This window comes from Heterocephalus glaber, unplaced genomic scaffold (genome assembly GCF_053883595.1).
Source record: "Heterocephalus glaber isolate CG9 unplaced genomic scaffold, H.glaber_assembly_v1.0 deba00001730, whole genome shotgun sequence".
Classification (NCBI taxonomy): domain Eukaryota; kingdom Metazoa; phylum Chordata; class Mammalia; order Rodentia; family Bathyergidae; genus Heterocephalus; species Heterocephalus glaber.
In genome coordinates this window covers 274789-294024 of record NW_028258441.1, presented here as the reverse complement: position 1 = coordinate 294024, position 19236 = coordinate 274789, and the positions used below count along the sequence as shown (strand labels likewise).

Genomic DNA, 19236 nt, shown 5'->3' with positions numbered 1-19236 from the left:
GGGGCGGTTCAATCTGTAGTGAATACCACATTAATTGGATTATTTTACCTCAAGTCCATTTCCGCTTCAAAATAAAACCCCATTAGTCTTCATTTGGTGGACTGTTCTATGTTATTTTTTTCATCCTGCTGTAGCTGGGTACCTGAAATAGGACAATCATACTTGAAGAAATTTAGGATGAGACTGTGAATGGGCAGAATTTGCTAACAAATTTTAGTTTGTACACCACTGAGAAACTATTCCCAATCTTTTTCATGGTACAATCCTTAAAACAGCTGACCTCCCAAAAGCTCCCTGGTCAAAGGCAACATTAACCATCCCCTTGAACACAATGCTAATTGCCTTTTCCCCCTTTATAATTTTTAACCCCACAGGCTGCCTACGTGTAGTAACTAACAAAACTAAAACAGCCACCTTCATTTCTGCACCTGCTCACAGGGGATTTGCTGAAGGGTCAATTGTAATTAAGAGTCCTTTATTTAGGACCCACTTGGAGCTGTGTGGGTTACTCATAGCGAAGTGAACACATTGCAAACTCCTAAAAAAGAACTCCAACAGAATGCATGCAATTTTCATTCACTTTGCAATCAAAGGGGAGGGGAAAAAATCCAAAAAAGTAGATCTGTGACACTCGATGTTATATATATAAAATTGAAAAGAGTTCCTCAGTGTAACAATTTTAAGTGACCCAAATAAAACCTGAAACTGTACTGTGCAGGTTTTATAGCAAGGTTACTGGGTTTAACTGCTGCCAGGCGCAGTTCACATGCCTGTAATCTCAGGACTCAGGAGGCTGAGGCAGGATGGCTGCAAGTTCGAGGCCAGCCTGGGATACATGGTGACTTCTAGACCAACCTGAACTATATATAGCAAGACCTGGCCTCAAAAACCAAAAACGGAATCCAAAAAAACAACAACAAAAATGACTGTTATTTCAAAGAAATGGAAAATATAACAACCAACTAAAGAAAAAATGGAACAAAGTTTTCAGTACTGTAGTTCATTCTTGCCAACCCCATTTCTTAAAATCATTTTATTGTCAAATACAGTTAAATGACCGCTCTAATTTTGCATCAGTACCAAAGCTCATCTATGAAGTTAGGGAACGTGGCCTCTCAAAAAAAGAAACCAGCTGGGGATTTAGCTCAGTGGTTTCACCGCCTGCCTAGCAAGCTCAAGGACCTGAGTTCGATCCCCAGTACCAAAAAAAAAAAAAAAAAAAAGAAACCAAATTTGTACATACTTGACCTAATTGTTTGGGAGCCTTAACTATAACTACATTAATCTTCTGTTGGGCTCATTTAAATAAATCTGATTGATATGTAACATTCCCCTACCTTTCTTCTTCTAAAAAGAAATCATTTGGGGAAGGAAGAAATAAATGTAAAGAGAGAAACAAGTATAGCTTTCACATCTCATAATTTCTAAAGCCACTGTTACATACAGAATCGAAGATAGGTTATACCAACTCATTAAATCACTGCTTCGCAAGGTTGAGAGAACCTTGTAGGCTAAAAAAAATATATAAACCAGATGTGGTGGCACATGCCTGTACTCCCAGGACTTGGGAGCCTGAGGCAGGAGCAACATCAAGTTTGGGGCCAACCTGGACTACATAGCAAGACCCTGTGCCAAAAAAAGGTCACATACTGTAGGAAGACAGTAGAAAGTAAATACCACACTCTGTCAGTCACTCTAAGTACCTACAAGTTAGATCCAGGTATAAAGGCTAATCCATTTTTTACTTTTAAAATAGTCTTTTAACTATAGCATCTTAGTGTAAAATATTTTAAAAATAAAATATGTACAGTGTTCAATGTTTTAAGACACTGAAAATAATGTAATCGTCCTCAACATCATTTCATTGGTGTTTAACTATCACTATTAATATTCATCTTTGCTGTTACAGGTAAGGTTATACTTGTTTATCTGAGATACAAAACCAAAATCACATAAAACAGCCCAAGATTTGGTTGAAGCCGGCATATAGGTGCATAGGAAAAACTTCAGCGGGTAACTGATAGCTATTTGTTCCCATCTACTAAATTATTATGCTTATCAACATGTACTCTGGGGTTGAAATATTTTGTGCAAACACCACTTCCCTTTTCCAAAGACCCAAAGTGTTGCTACTAGGCTGCTGCCCAGAAATAAGCACACCACCATTTTGATTAACTTTGGCTCTTTTTTATTCAGGAAGCATACACTAATCCTTTTTTTATACACTTTATTTTTACATTACAGAAATAAGCGAAAATAGCGGTTTTAAATATGTTACAAAGTTGGCTTTTGGGGCTTAATAAGCTTTTTGAGAGAGGGACCAGCCAACTGACCTCTTCATCAAAGGACCAAAGTATCTTCAGTCTTTTACCAAGCTCCACCACAGCTGTGGTTGCCCTGGATGTACTGTGTATCCAAACCGTGTGAAAGCTATAAGGAAGAGTTGCTGTGAGTCTCTCTGCAAGGCACCAAGAACAAACAGTTCAAGCTTCCTTTCTTCAGGTTGAATCTACGTTTTTGAAACTTTTCAACTGCTCTCTCAAGTAGTGCTCTCTCAGCATGAAGACTAGAATTTGTTAAAACCCATATATCACAAGATACAATAAATCACTTCCAATATTCTGGAAATCACATGATAGAAGTTATAAATAAAAGAACACTAAAATTACTTTAAGAAAATTTTACATCATTTAGTTGGTAAGGACATTTACACATACAATTTACTGTTAAACATTCTATAACTGGCTTCACACAAAGATGACAATAGATAATACAAAATGATCTGACATTTTCAGTAGGTCTGGAATTAAAACTGTAGTTTTACTGGAGTCAATAGCAACTTCACATATTGTAGCAGATTGCTGTGCTATGCCCTTTAACGTGAATTTCTTGGGGTGAAATTCCATTTGGACATGTTCTTGCTTGCACAAACTACTAAAATTTGAGGGGCACAGCAATATCAAAGACATACACAGTGACTGCACAATATCATCTGCCAGATTAAGCTAATACAAGTGGATCGAATTCTTCAGGTTCCACTAGCTAATAAAGCACTATATGAAACGAACAAGGTGAAACATTTTAAGAATGTATATACTCTGCAACCAGAACATGTAGCATTTCTTTAATAAATCTGCCTCATTAGGCATTTACAAAATAAATTAGTAAGATCTCAATTTGCTTGGGGCATGACAAGCTCGTAATGCCCTACTTGGCCTTCCTGTTTGAGCTGATCTAGTAGGTCTTCCTTCCTTCTTTTTCTACCTACCACCAGGTACCTATCATGGCCCACCCCATGAGACTTACTCTTCAGCCCATACTTCTGAGCAATCTGATGGATTTGCTTCCGCTCATCGTTAGTCAGCTCTGTAGAAAAGGTCAAATCCGTGTGGCTCTCCGAGCGGGCGTAATTTCTGATGATCTGTTCAATATCTCTCTTGGCAATTTTATTGACCCTCTCTACATCAAGACCGAGCCCTTCCCGCTTATGCTGCTCTTTGACTGAGATAGGCTCCCGTATGCCCTCGCCAGATTTACCTAAGCCACCACCCGTCCAACCCATCTTTCTAAGCAGCTGATTTCCTATGTTGTCTTCTTTGATTTGTTGTTTGTAAGCCTCTTCAGTGGAGCGGCCCTGGATTTCATTTCTTGAGATCACATCTTCAACAGTTCCTTTCTTCAAGTTATTAATGACAGTCGGCTGGGTCTTTTTGAGGATTTTCACAGCTTCCCCAGCAGCTTCATATTTCACTGTTTTCTTCACCCCAACTGCTTCTGCAATGACTTCGCTCTCTAGAATCACCTTGCATTTCCAGCGGAGGCCTGTCATCCTTTCATAGACGTATTCAACTGTCATTCGATTAAACTGAGCTGTGTCATTCAGAGTGCACACAGGATTGGAAGAGTTCTCATAAACTACAAGATCCTTTATATCTTTCTTCTTTCCAGATCCTCTGGATGAAGAGCTTGAATGGCACTGTGAGCTTTTGACAGATGGGTAAGTGGGTTGTGTTTTTTGAAGAATTTTCAAAGCCTCATCAGCAGCTGCATGTTTACTTGTTTTCTTGGTTCCATAACCTTCAGCTAAGCAATGATCTTGTAGAAACACTCGGCAACGCCATGTGCGATTTGGCATCATCTCATATTTGTACTCAACTGACATTTTGTTGAACGAGGCAGAATTGTTAAGGATGCCAATTGCATCATTTGCATTTTCTGTAATGACAAAATTGGTCCAGTGTTTGGCAGAGTTATTAAAAATGGGCTGCCCAGAAGCATCTTTGCCCATCACTGCCAGGTCTTCTGGTGGTTTCAGAGCTGGAGGAAATTCATAGGAAAGCATGCCAATCTGGCATACCACAAGGTCCTCTCCAATTGTGTGCTTGAATTTTCGCTGGATAACTCTAACCTCAATACGCTTTTGCAAGAGTTTTACAGCTAGCTCAGTAGCTCGATCTCTGGACCCATTCTTGCTGCCAGCATAACCTGTAGTTAAGTAGATATTCTGGCATCTAACTTCACAAGCATAACCATCTGTCAAAAGTTTTTTATTTTTGGGTATGTCAGCAGGAGGGATTTCTTTTAAGGGAGCATATATATACTCGGGATTTGTCTTACATGCCTGAATACAGCGAGTTAGCATATAGGTATAATTAATTTTATCAGATCCAGAAGTCATCTCTGGATTAGAAAGGTTTTTCCAGATAGTTGCTGTTAATTTTTCAATGAAATACTGCTTCTCGGCTACCACTGACTCAGGATATGTCTGCGATGGTGAAGGCTCAGGAGCTGACTGAGAGTTTGCCTGCTGTGATGTGCTGCTTGGGGCAGGGTTCCCATTGTCAAAATACACGTTGGTTGTTACAGGTTGGTCTTTCGTGAAAATAAATCCTGATGAATCACAATACTGAGAATTCCCATCTTGGACATTGAAAGAGTCTTGAGTATAATCTTGGTAGATGTTTCTTGGCATGCTGCTAAAATGTGTTTGCTCATTCACCTCTTTTGTTTGAGGGCCATAAGGATCTTCCTGTCTTTCATCTTTTGTACTACTAGCTACAAAATGTACAGGCTCAAAATGAGGTCTCACATGGTATTTGGAACTGGCTTGCTTTTTAGGAGGATTTTGACCTATAGAATGAGTGAAATTTATAATTCATTAAAAAGAAAATATTTCAAATGAACCAAGCAGGAAAACAGTACCAGTCCTATTACTTGCAAGCTGTGCTGTTGGTAAAATATGTCCCATCACATAAACTTCAAGTCACATCAATGTAAAAATCCATCATAATGAGGGATGCTCCCTCTCCTTCCACACATAAGGAAAGACCTTGATAGGAAATATACCATGGAATCAGTTATGCAGGTAACCACCATGTGTGACTGGTAGATGCCTTTCTGTAGAATGAGCTACAGCACAGGTGAAATATACTCTGCACCTGTACTGGAAGGTGAAGTGTACTAGAATGGCGTTTTAGTAAAGCTCTTATCATCTGTGCAGAAAAGCTCACGGAAGGAATCCAAATGGTACAGATGATTCTAATGCAACAGAGACAATGACCAAAAGCATCTACAAAACCTTTCTCTTCTGTATGAGGTGAGTAACTCTGTGATGGTGTTTTACACAGTTGTGACTAAAAAAAATCAAAGAAAAAAGTATCAAAAAATTCCACAGGTTTTCAAAGTCAAAACCTTAGTTCTGTCCAAATCTACACAGAAGGGTATTTGCTACATTTTATTTTTAGAACAGCCAGAAATCAATGATTTGTGGGGGATATCAAATCTAAAGCTACGGAAGAACCTGATGAGACTGTATCAGCCACTTCCTCCTTATAACACTACTCAGTAGAAAACTGGCCCAGTCTGGACCTATCTGAGAGGATTTAGTTACTTAGATGCTCAAATGATCACAGTATAAGATTTTTCTAGTTAAAAGGAGGTTCCATGGCACCGACTTGAAGGGCAGCATTATAGTATGACTTCAGTACTCTTAGTTCTCAGTTCTGCTTAGCATCCTCAAAAAAAACTATACCTAAGTTAAAAATCTTTTGTCTGTCACAACCAATGTTACCAGTGTTATTTAAAATCATACATCAAACTCAGATCATTTTTTAAAAAGCCACATTGTTTTTTCAAATCCTACCTTCCAGAAGCAAGTATACTCACCATCATACGTTGAAAGGTGGCGTTTTTGACCTTTGGAAGTTTTGGACAGCATCAGATCATATGAAGGCATCTCTCCAATATCAATACCTTCAGCCATTTGCAGAATTTTTTCCATTAATCGAGGGCTGTATCTATTTAAGTTAATATAACCTTCAGTTAAAGCAGGTAAAGATGCAGTTTTTTAAAAAGCTTCTAAACGAGCTAATCTTATCACTGCTTCCACAGGACTTTATCAGCAGGTTATCTTGGCTGTAAAACTAAATAAATCATCCTAAAAATATTTACCTATCAAGTGAGTGATTATGTTACTTATTAGGAATCAAGATTTTTAAGCATAATACATACAAATTATAAAAATCTAGAAATTTTACCTAAGGCCTTATCTTCAGTTTGAATTGAAAATATCAGTATAAACTCATGATTTATTTTTTCCTTTCACATATGTACCATATGTAAATAATTATATTTGTATGTTTATAGAAGTACTAAGAGTGCTAAGAGCTGCTAGGTTGCTAACATCCAGATCGTGGTCACCATCATTTCTCATGAAAAGGAATCAGGGTCCTTAGAAAAATGGCTGCTTTCAAGCCAGGGGCAGGAAATGTCTAAGATGAGCCTGGGAGATCTTGCGCCTAGAATCAAGCAAGCTGTCAAGATAATAGTAGTTGTGTCAAATAGACTCAGAAGCCAATCTGAATAGACTCCTACTGGCAGCATGAGCCAACCAGAGTATCAATAAACAGTAACCAAAATGAATTAAAACACATCAAATAGGTTGAAAGCTATTAGTTCATAATACTTACTAACACATTATTGGTCACCTTTGGAGGATGAAGGGAATCAAGTCATTATTCTGCAACAAGTAAACATTAAAGGAAGGAAGAAAGAAAAGCATTTATTCTGCATTTTCCCATACAAACTGTATTTCAAAGCAATCAGAGTTGAGGAAGATCTCTTTTCTAGATGCATTCCAGCTAATAAATGATAGACTACTACCATTTTGCAACCCATAATAATAAATAATCAATGGCTGCTAAATCTATTGGTGAGCTGGGTATGGGGGCACATGCCTGTAATCCCAGCACTTGGGAGGCTGAGGCAGGAGGACAAGGCCAGCCTGAACTGCACAACAAGACCTTGCCTCAAAAAATAAAACAAAACAGGGGCTGGGGATTTAGCTCAGTGGTTCTGCCGCCTGCCCTACAAGCACAAGGACCCGAGTTCAATCCCCAGTACCAAAAATAAACAAAACAAAACAAAAATAAATGTATTGATGAAAAGTGGATGGGGGAGAACCCAGAAATAGACACACACAAATATTCTAAAAGTGATGGCTGACTAAAGTACAAAAGTAATTCAGGTGCCGGGGATTTAGCTCAGTGGTTCCGGCGCCTGCCCTGCAAGTGACTGAGTTTGATCCCCGGTACAAAAAAAAAAAAAAAAAAAAGTAATTCAGGCTGGAGATGTAGCTCAGTGGCACCACACCTGTCTGGCAAGAACAAGGTCATGAGTTCAATTCCTGGTCCCGGAGGGAAAAAAAACAAAAACAAAAGTAATTCAATTGGGCCGGGGATTTAGCTCAGTGGTTTCGCTGCCCGCTGCGCAACCTCCAGGACCCGAGTTCGATCCCCAGTACCAAAAAAAAAAAAAAGAAAAGTAATTCAATAGAGGAAGTGTAGCTTTTATAACAAATGGTGCTGGAGCAAGTGGGAAGCTATAGGCAAAACCAAATCAAACCACCAAGCATAATCTCTCACACCTTATACAAAATTTAACTCAAAATATATCACGAACTTAGATGTAAACTTACAAAACTTTTACTTAAAAACATAGGAGAAAATTTTCAGGATTTAGGGCTAGGCTAACAGTTTTCAGACTTAATACCAAAAGTATGATCCATAAAAGAGAATAGTGAGAAGTGGAACACATCAAAATTAAAAAAAAAAAAACACCAAAAACTTTTGATCTTGAAAGACCCTGCAAAAAAGACAAACTACAGATTAGGCGAAAATATTTGTAAAATACACATTTGACAAAAGACTGGTTATCCCCAAACTCAACAAAAACACAAACTTTTTTTTTTTGTGGTGCCAGGGATTGAATCCAGGGTCTCCAACATGCTAGACAAGTGCTATAACACTGTGTTGCACCCAAACAAAATTTAAAATGAACAAAAGACATTAATAGAACATTTCACCAAAGAGTATCTAGACACTGCAAATAAGCACATGGAAAAATGCTCAACATCATTCATTAGTCACCAGGGAAATGCAGTATAAAATCACTATGGAGCTATCAGAATGGCCCAAATAAAAAATAGTGACAACACTAAATGCTGGCAAGGATGCAGAGAAATTGGATCCCTCAGACATTGCTTGTAGAAATATAAAATGGGGGCGGGGGATTTAGCTCAGCGGTTTCGCTGCCTGCTGAGCAAGCACAAAGACCCAAGTTCGATCCCCGGTACCAAAAAAAAAAAGAAATATAAAATGGTAAAGTCCAGTGATGGCAAATCTTTTAATAGAGCTTTCAATAATAAACAGCCCACTGCAGCATGCATGTCATAGGTTCCCCACCACTGGTACAGTCACTCTGAAAGCAATTCACAGTTCCTTATATAATTAAACATCAATTACACACAACCTAGCAACTGCATTCTTGGACATTTCAGAGAAATGAATGCTCAGATTCTAACATGAACATTCACAACAGCTCTGTCTGTAACAGACCTAACTGCACTCAGCCCAGATGTCCTTCAATGATTCAACTCAGATACATACACACTGTGGAACACTACTCAGCAACGAGAAGGAATGATCAATACATACAACAGTGTGTATGAGTCAGGAGAAGATAGATAGATGTGGTTATAAAAGAATATTAGGAATCCTTGTGCTACAGGCAAAACCAAATCAAACCAACCACAAACCAACCACAATCTAACTCTTATTCCTTAGACAAAAATTAACTCAGAATGTATCGTAGGCTTAAATGTTTGTTTTTTCCCTGGTACCGGGAATTGAACTCAGGACCTTGCGCTTACAAGGCAGGCATGATGCCACTGAGCTAAATCCCTGACCCTCATAGGGTTAAATGTAAAAGTATAAAAATTTTATTAAAAACATAGGAGAAAATTGGGAATATTCAGTATCTTCACTATGTTGGTAGATACAAAATCCTACACATAGCTGGGTGGGGGGAACACATCTGTAATTCTAGCACTCAGGAGGCTGAGAAAGGAAGATCCTGAGTTGAAGCCATACTGGACTACACAGCAGAACCTTCTGTAAAAAACAAAAATCTAGCTGGGCGTGGTAATCCATGCCTATAATCCCAGCACTCAGAGGCTGAGGCAGGAGGATCACCACAAGTTTGAGGCCAGCCTGGGCTACATAGTGAGTTCAAGGCCACACTGAACTACACAGCAAGATCCTGTCCTGTCCCCCCCTCCCAAATCCGACACATTAGTTGGGGGTGTAGCTTGGTGGCAGTACTTGCTTGGAATGCATAAGGCCTTGGGTTCAATCCTTTGCACTACAGAAACAAACAAACAAACAAACAAAAACCTCTACGAAAATCACCAAAAACCTATACGTGGTGAAACTGTTACAGAACTAAATACACACACACACACACACACGTAAAATGTGGGGAATATGAGTAAGATCAGTTCATGACAATGTCATTATCCTACTTGTGCTATAAGAGAATAATTTTTATAAATTGTTACCACTGGAAAAACTAGATAAAGAGTACTGAGTATTTCTTTTTTGTTTTGTTTTGTTTTTGGTACTGGGGATCGAGCTCAGGACCTTACGCTTGCGAGGCAGGCATGGTGCCACTGAGCTAAATCCTCAGCCCTCTTGTATTATTTCTTACAACTGTACATTGATCTACAACAATCTCAATAAAAATTTCAATTAAAATTTTGATATTGGAAAGTTGAAGTCATCTTACTATCACTAAAAGTGGGACAACTAAACAAGCACCCTCTGGGAACATACACAGCAATATTTACAAAGTACTTTTGCCCTCTAAATAACTGAACCTGAACCTAATCAAGTCCCTAACTTGCAGAAACTTATTAAACATCACAAGAAAATAACCAGCCAAGCTGGGGATTTAGCTCAGTGATGCCATGCCTGCTTCGCAAGTGCAAGGTCCTGAGGTCCTGAGTTCAATCCCTGGTACTGAAAAAAAAAAATTCAACAAAAAAATAACCAGCCACATCCAGAATGAGGTAACACTGTGATAACCCTGTAACAACCCAGTATCTTTATCAAATTAATAGTATGAAAATAAAGCAAGAGGGAGAATGGTTATAGGTTAAGAAAACAGATCAATCAAATATAAGGGTAGACTTTGTTTAGATCATGAATCAAAGAAACCAACTATAAAAAGACATTTGAGACAAATGGAAAAAACTGAACATGAACTAGGTATTGGATGATTTTAAAGAAATTACTACTAATTTTTTGGGAATGAAAAATGATACTATGATTGTTTTTAAAAATGCTTATCTTGGGGCTAGAGATTTAGCTGTGGTGCCGCCACCTGCCTCCCAAGCCCAAGGTCCTGAGTTTGATCCCTGATATCAAAAAACAATGCTTATCTAATATAGAAACAAGATATTTAAGTATTTGTGGGTAAAATGGTATTAGGGTTTTCTCTAATATACTTCAGACTATCACCAACAAAAAACAAGGGACGCAAGAGGTGAAATAAGAAGGGTAGCATGACAGACTGTGCACCATTTCTGGGTGATGGGTAGACTCTACTTTTAAACTCTACTTTTGTGTGTTTGAAATTTACCATAAGAAAATGCTTTATATATACATCTTTTTAAAATGGCTCCTTATGAATAGATTGGCTTTTTGACAGGGTCATTTTACTGCAGAAAGACAAAAGCATTGGCTCAAGTGAGTTTTTGTTATCATGGGAACTATTTCTTCCTCCTCCTACCTTCTAACACTTTCCTGGCCTAAGACTTAAATAATGTAAGCTGGGCATATTGGTGCACACCTGTAATCCCAGCACTCAGGAGGCTGAGGCAGGAGGATTGCTGTGAGTTTGAGGCCAGCCTGAACTACATAGGAAGACCCTGTCTCCAAAAAAAAGAGAGAGGAGTTGATTCCTGGTTGCATTTGGGAAGTTGTGAAAAAGAAAATCAAAGCTTTACATGAATAGGTTCTGAACTCAAAGAAAGGTAACATTTTCCATTTCCAGCACTATAATTCTCACATCTATCAGATGTCTTTCCTTGAAAAGCAGAAGTCAAGAAGGGTGGCCTTTGCTAACAGATTACCGGAAGCTAGCTCAGTTATAACCTGAATTTCCTCCTGATAACTGCTGCTGCTCCTAACATCAGTATCTAAATAGCAAGAAGAATTTTGAATTCTTAACTTTTTTTTTTTTTTTTTTGGTACCAGGGATCGAACTCGGGACCTTGTGCTTGCAAGGCAGGTGCCAGAACCACTGAGCTAAATCCCCAGCAAAGATTACTTTTTACTTCTTGTTCTTGTTCTTCTTCTTCTTTTGGTACCTGGGATCGAACTTGGGACCTTGCACTTGTGAGGCAGGCAGCAGAACCACTGAGCTAAATCCCTGGCCCCTTAAATAGCAAGAAGAATTTTATTTTCATTTACTCTTATCTGAATGTCAGAACATACAGTCTAAAACATCATACATTCTCTACATCACTTTCATTCAGATGTGGGAGTACAACTTCCAAAGTAAGAGAGGAAAGCAAAAGACTGAAAATAAGATGAAGTGAATTCCAGTCAAAGTTCTTCAGACCCTCAATTAAAGACTGATTCCGAGTACTAAAAATGGTACAAATGCCATATGGTACATGAGAATGATGCACTTGGTACTCACTCTATTTACACTCTTCTCCCAAGTTTCTTCCAGCACTGATAACTGATAATTGTTGTATCTACTTACTGCTCCCTGTTCATTACAATTGCCTCCAAATATTTCCCATAGGCTATAAAAATTAACCTTTGTGTAGGTTGCCAACAGTCAGATTCGGTCCTTTATTAGGAAGTCATGATACGAAAGCCCAACTAGTGAGAACAAGAATGGGAAAGACCATAGAGTATCTAACATTTGACTACTCAAAGAATAATGCATATATATATATATATATATATATATATATATATATATATATATATATATTTGGTACCAGGGATTAAACTCAGGACCTTGCGCTCGCGAGGCAGGCGCAGTGCCACTGAGCTAAATGTGTAGCCCTCTTATATTTTTCTCTATCCTCCCCCACCAACTGTTCATCTATGGTGATTTGCAATCTAGTGGGGGGGGTTGTCCTTAATCTACTATATCATATAAGCTTTTTCTCCAGACATTATCATGAGTTTGATTGTTTTGCTTTTGCAGTGCTGAGAATTGAACTCAGGGACTTGAACATGCTAGGCAAGTGCTCTACCACTGAGCTACTATACCCTAAGCTCACTACCATGTGAGGTTTTTTTTTTGAGACAGGGTCTCGCTATGTAGCTCAGGCTGGCCTTGAATTCATTATGTAGCCGAGGCTGGCCTCAAACTCACTGTGATCCTCCTGTCTCAGCCTACTGAGTTGTTGGGATTATAGGTGTGCAACACCATGCCTGGCTCCCATGAGTTTTAATGGTTATACAGTGAAATATGTGCAATATTGTGAAATATGATATAAAGTATATTTAAGGCAAGTCTAATATAAACATACACCATTAAACAATGGCACCTGAATTTTAATATTCAGTAATAGGTGCTTATAAAATAGCTAACAAATATATTAAACTACTGAAATTTGAAATTAAAGCAAAGGTTAGAGTTTTGGATTTTTTGGTACCGGGGATTGAACTCAGGACCTTGCGCTTGCAAGGCAGGTGGTGGAACCACTGAGCTAAATCCCTGGCCCAGTTTAGAGTTTTAAAGTATAAAATTATGCATTCAAAACTATTCATAAGACTCTTTTTTTTATTCATAAGACTCTAATGTTATACTTTATAACATACAACCAGATTACTGATGAAACCTTCAAAAGCTCCCAGTCCTACTTCATAAGCTGATGACATATGTACTCTACTACTATGGGCAAAGTTCGTTTCATAACATAAATCCAGCTTGCATCTATTTTACAAACACCAGTCTCATATCAATGATGAAAAGAAGAAACAAATAATCAAGGGAGCAAAGATAGTCTCACATTAAGATATGTTTTCTCTTATTAAGTAATATCTCATTAAAGATGATTTTGCTCCTAATCCTACTAGTCAACAATGGAAAACTGAATGCTCCAGGTAACCAAACGGGGATGTAGCTCAGTGGTAGAGCTGTCTAGCATTCATGAGGCCCTGGATTCAATATTCAGCACTACCGAATAAACAAACACTATAAATTGTTAAGTAAAAGTTGCACCAATCTCTGGGTCTTCATCTCTAGGTCTTTAAGTGCCATATGTGTAGTTGAATAGAAGACTGTACTAATTTTTCATTAGCCACAAGACATCATCTTAGAAATTGCTTGCAGAAAAAAATTCTTGGTAGGTTATTTTTATGAAACAAAAAAGTGAGGAGAAATAGTTTCAGCTATTTGAGCTTCCCGGTTACTTGGACAACAAGGGAAGAAATGATTAAAAAGCACACTGGAAACCAGTTTTATTTTACTCTCTAGAGCAAGGGTTCTCAGAGCCTCTTGTCTGGAGCAGCAGCAATCTCAATACCACCTGGGAACTTCTTAGAAATGCAAATTGTGGGGTCTCTCCTTTGACCTGAATCAGACCCTGCAATCTGTGCTTTAACAAGCTGAAGGGGTGATTTTGATGCCTGCTCAAGTGTGAGAACCACAATTACAAAGTCAAGAAGATACTCAAACTTGTTCCACGGAAATTGCCACTACGACCAACAAGAATGAAATACAGTCTGCTTCCCAGCACATTTGAGCTCTCCTGTTATGGGCTTTTGATAAATTTTCAAAGCTATCCTTCAACTAGGACATTACTTCCACCCTAACTCAAGTGGAACACAAAAAGTCCTGTCAGAGGGGGAAAAATGTGCAAGGAATTCTCTTTTTGCAACTGTTCACAACTTGCTCTAGACATGAACCTTGAAAAACAAATTAACAATTTAAGTTTAGAAAGGGCTATGTCACCATGTATTCTGCAGTTTGCTTGAGAGAAAAGTATTGCATCACAGAAAACAAGAGCTCTGTAAACATCAACATCACGTACGAGAATACAGATTTTACCCATCTCAAGATGAGACTACATAGCCTGCCTAAAGTGGAAGACTGCACTGGGTTTCTAGTTCCCAAGATTATCAGTCCTTCTCTTTCTTCTATATCTAAGTTATCAAATAAAATGAGAACATTACTTTTCAATTATGCTACATGATAACGTTATGGCAATCCTTGTACTGACTGAACTGACTTAGCTGCAATGTAATATGACGTTAATACATACACTATCACAGATGCACAAGCATGCACACAAAACACCCTGGATGCTTGAGCTTTTAACGCCAACCACCATTGGCTTGGTTTGTGCTATTGATCTAGCTGTGTATAAGGCTGGTGTCCTTGGAATGAAATCCTGGGATACAATGACGTAGTTTATGTCAGTTACTTGTTTTCATTTCTGGTCCATCCTTCCCAAATATGGCAGCTGTGTCTCAGTGGAAAGCGCATAAGACTGGACATCAGAAGACCCTAGTCCTAATCCCAATTGTGGGACCTTGGACAAGTCTTTAAACTTCTTGGCCTCCATTGATTTAGCTGTAAAAAATGAGATACCATCTAACTCTCAAGATTGCTGTTAAATGAGATAAAAAATATTTAGAATGTGTTCTACATTATTAAGCTACATACATCCATTCACTCCCTACATTCATTGAGCAGCTATTCTGGGCACTGAGGATAAAGATGTGAACAAGAAAGTAAAATCCTTTTTGCCTCAAAAGCTTACATTCTAGAAGGTAAATTTTATTATTAGAACAAAGGATGGTTATCCGACTCCCCTATTTAAGATTTAAGGACTCCGATTCCCCATGGCCTTCTGTGATACTAAGTAGATTTACCATTATCTGATAAAGGCATCTTTTCAACTGTAAAAATACTGTTAGGTGAAGGTTAACTGGATTTAACTGACTTTATTAATTACTGAGGCTTCCCCAACAGTAACCAGTTCCTCCAGTGAAATACTCATCATCTCTGGAGATAGAAATTATACTAACCTAGAGAAGACATGAAAAAATACATTTCTGTAATGAGAGCAAAATGTCACAATGGATGATGCCATATTTAACAACTAAGGGTAGTACTGCGCAATCCTATTTTTATGCATTTTTTATAGTCATTCCAAGAATTGAATTGGATCTGGTCATTTTCCATAATTTCTCATAATTCCTAGTAAAAAAAATGACTGTTACACAGGAATTTCACCCAAAAAAGCCTCCCAGTCTGTCAAAGGAATGATTAGTTCAAGTATAAGGCCAATTTGGGGGTTCTGAAGGATAGAGGTCCAAATAGCTTGTTCAAAAAAAAACTGCGTTGGAACCATACTGCAGTCTCCATTGAAGGCAAAGAGCTTCCAAAGAGGCCTGTTCAGGAGCCACCAGGTTCTAGGAAAGGGGAAAACACACACACACACGCACCTAAAAACCTGACCAAACACCAAATGTTAATCCTTCTTATCCCATTTAAGGTAAAAAGAGAGCAATCCATATTTGCAGCAGATATATCTATTTCTTTGTTGGAGTCCAGAGACGTCATGCGCAAATCTACAAGCAAGGCTGACGCTGCTGCGGCTCAGAGACCTGACACATACCATACTACCTCCCTAGCAGAAGCAGACAGTAAGAAAAACCCTGCTGGGGGACTGCAAGTAGGGGAGGGGGTGTTTTATCTAATGGAGATGGAAGAAGACAGTGGTCAGGAGACTAAGATTAGAACCGCAGCGTCCCCTCCCCCTCCCCACCCCCGCAGCTCCATCGAATATTCTCTGCGTATACTGCATCTTCGGAAGTCTCTACGCAGGTCTGAGGCTCTGCTATTCATTTCTCACTTCCCCCAATACCTTCATCAACCGCAATGACCACCTCTTAATAATCGTCTTCCAAGAGCTGCTTTATCTCCATCCTTGGTCCGGGAGGGGCCGTTGATCTCTGCACCCTCCTAGCTGTTATGTCATTCCCTGCCACCGCGGTCGGCCACCCTACCCCCAGGCCAGTAGTAAAGCCTCTGGTGTCCTCCAGCACCTTCAAATTTCCAGTCTCCGAGCCATCATCTGCATCCCACTCCCGTCCTCATCCCAGCCACCATCACCGATCTCCCTCACCGCTGTTCCTAATCCAACCTCCATCCATCACCGATCCTTCACCCTCATCCCTAATCCCCCCCAACAAACCGATGTCTCTCTCCTCCCCATCCCCTAACACCTTCCTCACCTGCAGCCCAGGAAAACGTGGTTGGTCCAGGCGGCAGAGAGCGCTAGGAGCTGATCGAGGGCAGCCCCAGGATAGCTGTGCAGGTGTCGACAGATGAAGCTACGCCGCAGAGCCCACTGCCAGTCACTTTCGTGGCTATAGCGCCACTGCTCCAGCACTGGCTCAGGCGGGGGCGGCGGGAGGGGCGGCAGCGGCGGCGGCGGGAGGGGGGGCAGCGGCGGCGGCGACAGGAAGTCGCCCCCCAACAGCAGACGTCCTCCAGCCATCTTCTCCGCCTCCAAGCACGGACCTCAGGGACGAAGCCGACTACTGACTGCGATCCAGCTAGCCAGCAGGAACAGGGATGGATTGGGAGGGGCCGGGTGAGGAGGGGGGCGCTGAGGTGCCAAGACCAACTCTGGGGGACTGGAGTGTGTGCGTGGGGGCTAACGTTAAAAGGGACAAGGAGCACAAGCTCACGTTCAGACACTGGGGCTCGCGACTGCTGCACTCCTCTAACTCGTGGAGGAGCAGGAGGGCTCCCTCCGCACTTACAGGAGAGCCGTGAAAGCCAAGTAAGGCCGGGTGCCCTGCACCTTCTCGGACCCGCAGAACCACGGGACTGCACCAGCAGAGGGAAGGAAAAAAAAAGACACCAGCACGTTCCGCTCCCCCTCCTCTGGGCTCTAGTCACCTACCCGCGTGCGGCCCCGAAGTGGTGAGACCAGTGCGCAGGCGCCGAGACTGTTCCTTAACTTCGAAATCCCGTCGCATAATCTCGCGAAACCTACTTTTTTTCTTTCCTAAAACGACTATAGACCTTTGACGCACTATGTTGACAAGCGGAGGGCGGGGACTCCGGGGAGGAAATTATGGATGTTCATTTAGGTTCGCGATTATGGTTCCTTTAAGTGCCTGGAAGATGCCCTCAAGTCATTGTTGGTAGCAGTGGTGAGCCTGACGGTTTTACCAGAAGTTCTTTCTTACTTTTTTTCTTTGCACCACTGGGGATGGAATCAGGGCCTCGCGCGCGCTAGGCAAGCGCTGTACCACCCAGCTGCACCCACAGATTTTCCTTGGGTTCCTAAGCGGTGCGACAGTGAATCCCTCACACCGAGGCGCGTCCTCGACCCTTTTAAAATATTGAGACAGGGTCTCGCTAAATTGCTAAATTACCCAGGGTGGGCTCAAACTTGCAATCCTTCTGCCTTAGCCCCCGACAGTGCTGGAATTACAGGTTTGCGCCATCAAGCCAGACTCTAGTCAACCTGCTTAATCATCCGTACTCCGGTTCCGTTTTTAGAGTTTTGATCATGACAGCAAATTATTCTCCACTTTATATATCAGTTTAAAGCGTGCACAATATTACAAAATACAAAAGGGGCCCAAAGACAAGGGTCAAAAGCTGTGCAGCAGCAAATGGCCAAACCACTGTAGATTACAGTCTTGGTGGAGAAAAATAGTCCTGTATAAAGCTGAATGTTCCACCACAAGCAGGGCTACTGGAAGCGGTGGCTTTGACTTATTGCCCTCTTTAACTCTTTAATGACATATTTCTAACTATATGGCACAACTTAAGTGTAGAGGTGTATTGGATTGACAAGAGGGGAGGATAAACAGCACTTTTCACACTGTACCATCATTATTTCCATGTCTGTCTACATGGTAAGCAGTCATATTTATGTAAGTAATGACAGTCTTTGAACTATCCAGTCAAAGAATACCATACTAGGAAGGAAGCTTAGAAAGAAATTCAAGTCATCATTATGTGAGTGGGGAAAATAAAGCCAAGAGTATTGACTTGCTGAAGGCAGTAGAGAATTTTTGGCAATGATGAGATCAGATTTTAGGTCACCTGACTCTTCTTCACCCAGTGTTCTTTCGGTAATTTCCCATTGCTTTGCCCTGTTTTTTTCACAGCATGTGCAACTTTTGAACTTTATTTGAAAAATCGTTTATCTTTCCCAAAATAGAATGTCAGCTCTGTGAGAGCAGGGAAATCACCTGGCTCCTATAAGCATGTCATAGATATTCATTGAATTGAATGAATGACTGAATGCTTTCCCCATTGTTCCAACCTAGTGAAATACATTTTCTTGAAAACTACATTTTAAGCTAATTAGTTATTTTATAATTTCATTAATTTCATCTTGCTATAATTATGTCCCTTCCACAATTCAGGAGTTTAAACTTAACGGCCACTCTGATGTCATTAAGAGATAGGGCCCTTAATACCATTTTCTTGGGAGGCTAAGGCAGGTGGGTTGCAAAATTCAAGGCCAGCCTAGGAAATTTAGGCAGACCCTGTCTCAAAATAAAAACAATTTTTTTTTTGGTACCAGGGATCAAACTCAGATCCTCGCGCTTGCAAGGCAGGTAGCGGAACCACTGAGCTACATCCCCGGCCCTCAAAATAAAATCTTAAAAGGGCCAGGGATGTAGCTTGGTAAAGCACTTGCCTGGTATGCAGAATGTTCTTGGTTTGGTCCACAATACTGGGGGAAATAAAAGAGGTACAGCCTTCAAGAGGTGATTAGGGAAGGAGTGGTAATATTCCTTCCTGAGTAGGATTAAGGCCCTTATAAAACAGGCTTCATGCAGCATTTGGTCACTTCCCCATCTACCTTATATCATGTGAGGACATAGT

At 40.2% G+C, this 19236-nt stretch overlaps 1 protein-coding gene across 3 annotated transcripts; it reads right to left on the bottom strand.

Annotated features, from left to right (window-relative positions):
* Positions 1 to 2165: 2165 nt before the first annotated feature.
* On the bottom strand, positions 2166 to 17343 carry Nkrf (NFKB repressing factor). Of its 3 annotated transcripts, none has more exons than XM_087199877.1 (4): positions 17288 to 17343; positions 16611 to 16934; positions 6166 to 6296; positions 2166 to 5130 (listed from the first exon to the last, which is right to left on the bottom strand). In XM_087199877.1, the coding sequence occupies exons 2-4, from the start codon at positions 16874 to 16876 to the stop codon at positions 3173 to 3175; spliced, it is 2355 nt and encodes a 784-aa protein (XP_087056003.1). In that variant the 5' UTR covers positions 16877 to 16934; positions 17288 to 17343; the 3' UTR covers positions 2166 to 3172. The 3 variants fall into 3 exon arrangements, with proteins under 3 accessions (XP_087056003.1, XP_087056004.1, XP_004872217.1); XM_087199878.1 differs by lacking the exons at positions 16611 to 16934; positions 17288 to 17343 and adding exons at positions 6969 to 7018; positions 16241 to 16551; XM_004872160.4 differs by lacking the exons at positions 16611 to 16934; positions 17288 to 17343 and adding an exon at positions 16241 to 16551.
* Positions 17344 to 19236: the final 1893 nt, after the last annotated feature.

Coding starts and splice junctions, on each gene's coding strand:
- Nkrf (XM_087199877.1), bottom strand. CDS start 16,876: ATGGCTGGAGGACGTCTGCTGTTGGGGGGCGACTTCCTGTCGCCGCCG. Junction 6,297..16,610: donor CACGTTTTCCTGGGCTGCAG/GTGAGGAAGGTG, acceptor TAACTTAAATAG/ATACAGCCCTCGATTAATGG. Junction 5,131..6,165: donor CCACCTTTCAACGTATGATG/GTGAGTATACTT, acceptor CTCATTCTATAG/GTCAAAATCCTCCTAAAAAG.